Here is a 7,590-nt window from a genome sequence, read left to right as displayed (position 1 = left end):
GCAACTTCATTATCCCGCCTTTATAAAACCCCCCTCCTTATTTGCAAAAAACTCAGACAACCAGTTTTCGCAAGCCTCTTTTGAGGCCAACTTGGTATCACCAAGGGCGTTTTGCATGGACCGGAAGAGATAATAGTCACTTGGTGCCAGGTCCGGACTATATGGTGGGTGCAATAGGATATCTGATCCGAGCTCCCGTAGCTTCTGGCGGGTCATCAAAGATGTGTGAGGACGAGCGTTGTCCTGGTGGAACACAACACCATTCCTATTGACCAATTCTGGCCGCTTCTGGTCAATCACCTGCTTCAAACGGTCAAGTTGCTCACAGTAGAGGACCCAATAAGGGTCTGGCCATAGTTGAGCAGCTCATAGTGGATAATTCCCTTCCAATCGCTCCAAACACACAGCAAAACCTTCCTGGCGAACAATCCGGGCTTGGCGATGGTTTGGGCCGGCTCGCCGCTTCTCGACCACGATCTTTTTCGCTTGGCGTTGTCGTACGTGATCCACTTTTCATCGCCAGTCACCATCCGCTTCAAAACTGGGTCAAGTTCGTTCCGTTTTAGCAGAGAATCGCAAGCGTTGATTCGGTCCAAGAGATTTTTTTGCGTCAACACGTGTGGCACCCACACATCCAGCTTTTTTTGGAATCCAATCTTCTGCAAATGCTTCCAGACGGTTTTGTGGTCTAGTTCCTAGTTCCTGACTAATCGACATCTACTACACCAGAACGAAATCGATCGAACCAGCGCTGTGCTGTGCGAATCGTTACAGCATCAGGCCCATAAACTTCCGCCGCTTTCGTTGCATTTTTACCTCTAAGGTAGTAAAAACGTAAAATATGACGAATTTCTTGCTTGGTGGACTCCATCTTTGACGCGCTATAACTTAAGACTGAAACGTATGATTACAACACTGTCAAAGAGACACTTGTAGTACAGATTGTCGTTTTCAAATCGCCGTTTAGTGTGACCCGATGCAATAAGTACAACGCAAGATATGTTTAAATGTCGCGCTCAATTGACAAAATACGACATTACTTTTTCCCCAACCAATATTTGAAATACACATAGCGCGAATTATTATGAGCTTTATCGAACTGATAGCCTTGGCAGCTATTGCTCATTAGTAAATTGCTCTGCTCTGCCTCTATACAAATCTCGCATACTTGAGGAATTCAAGTGTTTTTTTCTAATTCGTTTTAGAAATCATTGGTAACAACTTTACAACAAAATTGCTTAGCCCTAATTAGCTGAATCATTTTTTCAATCATCAATCTGACATTTCAGGATGGTTGCCACCTTGTGTTCTAATATGATTTTTTGATTTCTGCCCACCGCTTCATGGGTTTTGGTATTCTTCTAACATTTGCTGTTCCTATTGATACGCGAAATACTTTTTAACGATGTTTCCATCAGCTTCATCCTTCTTCTGCAACTGTAAAATTGATGCTCTGATGCTCTAATCTCTTCATACTTTTTTATCCTTCTCTTCAATCCCTATACAATAACTCTAATCAAATTTGTAAAACCTTTCCTATGAGAACAGTTGCCAAAAAATTTCATTAAGTTTAAACTACAGGAAGAAGTTGGTAAGTACGCAGATACATATTTAGGCACTCCAATATGAGCCATTTGAAACGGATTGCATTACCAATCAGAGATTGAATTTGCTCCGCAACTTCCTAGTTCTCATTTTTTACTCTCGCTACTACGCTAAACTTGAACAGTGGTAAATATTTATTGACTACAAACAAAGGTACTTTTTTAAAGCACGTAGCAGCGCCACAGAAGTGAGAGTAGTAGCGCTAGCTGGAGTGCATAAGAATAATTCCTAAGTAGCGTTAAGACCAATTCCAAATTTTCTGCTACTATTCCAACTACAGAGGATACTGAAGGTGTTTTTGACGAGTATTTTGAGCTACTCCAATCAGGTCTCACTGATTTGGGTACCAGGACATGAGGGGCACGAAGGAAACGATAAAGCAGACTTTTATGTCAAAAAAGGGGCAGAAGGGCTACTTATTGGGCCAACCCCATTTTTCCGCTTTAACAAAAATAATATAAAACAGGAAACCAAAAAAAAAAATGGATCCAAACTAAAATCAGGGAACACTGGAACGGCACAAACGGCCTTAATCACTCCAAAAAGTGTTTCAACTTCAATGCCAACAGAGCAAAATCTGCTCTAACCCTAGATAAAAAGGGCATCAGATTACTTTGTGAAGCCCTTACAGGTCACATTGACTTAAATAAACACTTTAACACAATAGGATATCTAGTACAAAATTATGCTGTGATGAAGAGGAGTCTATGGAACACTTAATCACCAACTGTGAGGCATTAGGCCACAGGAGGCACTGAATCCTGGGCTCGTACCTACTAGAGAAGGAATACCTACAATTGCTCGCTCCTAAGGAGCTGGTTGGATTCCTCGCTGTACTAATCTCAATCTGGTCGCAGTGCATAAAGGCCTTAGCCTAACCCGTACAACCATTACAATTACCAATAGAAAACAAAGATAAGATTCAAATAGAGTAGGCCTTGTCAGTTGTCAAACAATAAGAATACTTTCGTGACACCCTGTATATGTATATACTAAACTAACATACACTATAATGATAACAATGCAAGAAACATGAATAAACTAAAAAAAATAATAATAATCAAGAGCATGAGCAAAAAGCCCGCAGCCGATAAAACAACAATCAACATGTAGAGCCTACGAAAGTGTTCAGTGTCCATCTGCGAAGTGTTTGTTGCGTTTCAAGCCTGCCTTCATTTGAGCAGTGCACATCGACCAACCTCGTTGTCTGTGGCGTCGTGGTCGCTCGCCAAGCGACGTCATCTCAACGGGCTCATTCGTTGTCGTCGACGGCGTCGTCGTCATCATCATTGAAACCTTGGGGTCGTTCATGGTATTAAGCATCTCTGTTTAATGTGTGATTGTTATTGCTGCAACGTGCGCTTAGCACACCTACTCATAGCTTACGAATTCCTCGACTAAGAGTAGCAGCAGCACCGTTGTGTGCTTGCCCCTATGCGCCTGCTCAGCGCAGCGCCTCTAGTGATAGGTTAAGATTTGTATTTTTTTTTAGTTGTTTTCTTCCTTTAAATTTTTCTCATATTAAATACGTTTTATTTTTCTGTTACCCTCCTTCCATTGTTGTTGCTGCAGAAGGTTTGTTTGTTGTGGGTTTTTTTTTTAGATTTGTCGTTGGTGGTTGGTAGGTTGGCTGATTGACTGCAGCAACAAAGCAGTTCGTAGTTCGCAGTTCGCACTGCACTGCTCTGCTCTTGCTCTGCCCAACTCAACACTACTCTATCGACTCTTTGGCTCTGCCTTCGCCTTTACAATAGGCATTGCCTCGGTGGACTCTGCACTGCACTGCCAAACAATGTTGCTACTGCCGCTGTCACCAACCACCACCACCTTTGATGCTGTTGCTGTTGTTGTTGTTCTTGCATACAACGTGCTCTGGCTGTTTCGCTTCCAGCAGTGGTGCCTTTCTCGTGCGCGCTCTTACACACACTCCCATTCACATACACTCCCATGCGTTTATTGTTATTGCTGCACTGTGCCTTGCTTTGCTTTTACAATTGAACCCTCGCCAATGGTGATTCGTCGTCGTTGTCGTAGTCGTTGCCGTTGTCGTTATCGTTGTCTTAGCTGTAGTTTACTATGCCACATTGTTGGCTAGTTTCTGTGCCCCGTCGCTCGTTGTGCTTGTCGTTGGCATTGTGCGCGCCGCAGCGGCTGTAGCAGCAGCCGTAGAAGCGGTAGTAGCAGCGGTTGGTAGTTGGTAGCAGCAGCATTGCCGGTCATAACATCACACTGCGGGATTCAGTTGGGGTTTAACAGCCACTCGGGACGGTACAGCTGTCGCAAGAACTTGGGCAAGAGTAGTGCCACACATTTGAGCCAAAACACAGTGCCAGCTTGAGCTGAATTTGTTTTTTGTGATCCGGGAAAATCTCAAATTCTCAACGGGTTTTACTTTCGAGAGCGTCGACGAAATTTGTTCGAATCAACGCAGCTGTCAAACATATTAGATTTTGTATATTACTGGAATAATTCGATGAATTTGCGTATACACCAGTGACCGGGCGTCCGACCGACCAATTGATTGACAGTGTAGACAAGTGTGTGTCGGCAAGTGACAGTGCGGCAGAAAAGTATGCGTACGCGTTGCATGTGTGCGTGTTTTTTATTTGGCATCGACGCAGCAGTAGCTTGTTTTGTGACACCCCCAGGGGAAAGTGTGAATAAGCCCGAGCCACATGTGTAAACGGTAAATTGCGAGTCGATAGATCGAAGCGCGACGTAAATCAAAATATAAATTGTAAACAAATCATCTGTTGGTGCTCTTGTTATTGCTATATAATTGTTTTGTGCCGGAAAACGACAGTGTTAAAAACAACGAACATTTGGCGCAACAACAAATTATACACACAAATAACTGATAAACCATTTAGTGTACTATTACTCGCATTCTTTGTACTTTACTCAGTGTCGCCCCCGCTCTAACAATTTGTTCTTTTTCTCACACCCTCCGTGCGTGCAACGGCCTCAAGCTGCGTTCCGACGAACCAGTACCGGGCTTCAGCTCGGCCACACCATGGCCCACACTCGAATTGGAATGGGGCCGCAAACTATATCCGTCGACCGGTCCACGGTCGGCGAGCGGCCTCATGTTTGGTCTGCCCCCCACGGCGGCAGATATGAATCAGCCGCGCGGTCCGATGACTTCGCTGAAAGAGGAGCCGTTAGGTGCGCGCGCCTGGATGCAACCGGTCATCGATCAGAGCAAGTAAGTGTTATAAAATGCTGGAAGCACAATAATGCAGGGCATTTCAATTCATTGAGGATTGTGTGCATATAAATCGTAGTATGGAGCACATTATGCTTTCTGCAAATCGCTCAGCAGAGAATGCGTGTACGTATGTATGTACATGAAACTTAGCAAACCAGTGAAAAAGTTCAAAAATCGAAAATCTAATACCGGCAGTCTGATTTAAAGAATATATAACCTGTACTAGCATCTACTCTGTATATGAATGTGCATACGTATGTACTTCAAATAAATTTTCTATACTTTGTAAATGTTAAACTAAACTTGGTTAAATAATAAATCGATATAAATTTAATTAAATGAGAAAAAACAATTAAAATCAAATGTAAAATAGCAGTTTTTTTGGCTTCCGTTTTGAAATATTTTCCTTATAGTTTGAAGTTATTTTCAATAAAAAAAAATAAAAAAAAATAATAAATAAAAAAAAATTAAACCCCTAAAATCGAGTAAGAAGGAATACTTCGAACTTCCTTTCTGAGGACAACGAGCCAATAATTCGGGTCAACTTAATATTACAAGGCGATTGAGACTATCGCTCCTAAATACATTCTTCACTTTTTATATGCCTATTTTAGTTTTATTCAGAGCCGCATTTTTGACAAGCGAGTAAAATTAGTTTTCCTCGCCTTAAGCTAACTCTTCAATTAATCTTCCACAAAGAGCTGATCATTCAAAGTGTTTGAAATGCCACATAAGTTCCGCAAATAAAGAAAGGCATTTAGTTTTAGGGAGCCATTAGTAAAATATATCTATATAAGTATATACAAGGTGGCGCAAAATTAATCAATCTATTGGAAAATAGGGCTGCCGCCGTAGCCGAATGAGGAGTGTGTGCTCCGTGAGGAGCTTTTCCATTGCCTGCCGAAGGCGATCGCTATTAGATAAAACTGTTTCTATTATTTGATGAAAATTTTAGGGAAATTTTATGTGAAATTTTTTATAAAATTTTACAAGACATTTTTTTTTTAATTTTACTTTAAATTTTTAATGAAATTCTTTATAAAATTCTACATGAAATTTTTAATGAAATTTTACATTAAATTCTTAATGAAATTTTTAGTGAAATTTTTTATTCAATTTTACATTAAATTTTTTATAAAATTTTAAATGAATTTTTTTTTTAATTTTACATAAAATTTTTAATGAAATTTTAGATCAAATTTTTTATAAAATATTACATGCAATTTTACATTACATTTTTTATAAAATTTTAAATGAAAAGCTGAAATTTTGCATTAAATTTTTTATAAAATTTTACATGAAATTTTTTACAAAATTTTTATTGAAATTTTACATGAAGTTTTTTATAAATTTTACAATAAATTTTTTATAAAATTTTAAATGAAATTCTACATTACATTTTTTATAAAATTTTACATGAAAATTTTAATCAAATTTTACATTACATTTCTTACATTCAATTTTTTATAAAATTTTAAATGAAATTTTACATTAAATTTTTATAAAATTTTACATGAAATGCTTAATGAAATTTTACATTCAATTTTTTATAAAATTTTGCATGAAATTTTTTACAAAATTTTCCATGAAATTTTACATTCAATTTTTAATCTAATTTTACATTACATTTCCTATAAAATTCTATATTACATTTTTTATAAAAATTTACTTGAAATGCTTAATGAACTTTTACATTAAACTTTTTATAAAATTTTACATGAAATGCTTAATGAAATTTTACATTCAATTTTTTATAAAATTTTACATGAAATGCTTAATGAAATTTTACATTCAATTTTTTATAAAATTTTACATGAAATGCTTAATGAAATTGTACATTACATTTTTTACAAATTTTTACATGAAATTTTTAATCAAATTTTACATTACATTTCTTTCATTCAATTTTTTATAAAATTTTAGATAAAATTTTACATTAAATTTTGTATAAAATTTTACATATGTACGGTACATTTTTTTTTAATTTTATACACAATTTTTTATAAAATTTTTAATGATATTTTACATTAATTTTTCGTTATGTTTTTAGAATAGAGGCTTATAATTGCAAAAAATGCTGGACAAATTTTAATTTTACATGAAAGTTTTTTACGTTTTTTGATTGCGTTTATAATTGCGAAAAATGGTGGCCAAATTTTCATGACGCTATGATGTTTTTTACGATTCCAGTTCCGTCATAAAGGCCATTTCGTACAAAAACATGCGACATATAAAAACAGCTAAAAATCTAAAGTAAATAAGATAACAGAACGGGAATAGCTCATAAATGAATATATGTATATCACTTCCACACCGTTTCCTAACAAAGAACCGGTTTGGGCTCTGATGAAAGTTTTCACAAAATCCGCTTGGCACTCAATATATTAAGAAAACGCCTTGCATGAGATTGTATGAAAGGGATATTTTTGAATTTCCCTATCGTCTATGAGCTTTTAAATTATTCCATTTACATACTACCCATTCACTTCAATAGTGTCATAATTAAGAAAAGGGGAAATTTGCGAAAACGGCTTCAAAATTTTCGATTTCCTATGCCGCCTTAAGTAAAAGTAAATACATATGTATTTTTAACTAATGAGATGCCGTTAATAGATATCGCCATGATTTTTTCGCAGAGCATAAAAGAGTTGGTGGTAATTTCTGCAGGATTATTTAGAACTTTTTTTATTTTGAATTATGACGCTATTGGAATAAATGAGCGTAATGCAACTATGAAATTTTGAAGAAGGTTGCATGGTGCACATGCATTTAGAGTT

General features: G+C 36.9%; 1 protein-coding gene across 2 annotated transcripts in view; it reads left to right on the top strand.

Annotated features, from left to right (window-relative positions):
- Positions 1-4,629: 4,629 nt before the first annotated feature.
- LOC129244803 (transcription factor collier) overlaps positions 4,630-7,590 on the top strand; it is a 128,742-nt gene continuing 125,781 nt past the window's right edge. For both annotated transcript variants that reach the window (XM_054882652.1, XM_054882650.1), the window contains exon 1: positions 4,630-4,810. In XM_054882652.1, the coding sequence (XP_054738627.1) occupies positions 4,692-4,810 (119 nt within the window). In that variant the 5' untranslated portion in view covers positions 4,630-4,691. The remainder of the gene's footprint in view (positions 4,811-7,590) is intronic.

Source organism: Anastrepha obliqua, chromosome 4 (genome assembly GCF_027943255.1).
Source record: "Anastrepha obliqua isolate idAnaObli1 chromosome 4, idAnaObli1_1.0, whole genome shotgun sequence".
Classification (NCBI taxonomy): domain Eukaryota; kingdom Metazoa; phylum Arthropoda; class Insecta; order Diptera; family Tephritidae; genus Anastrepha; species Anastrepha obliqua.
This window is presented reverse-complemented; position numbering and strand designations above follow the sequence as displayed.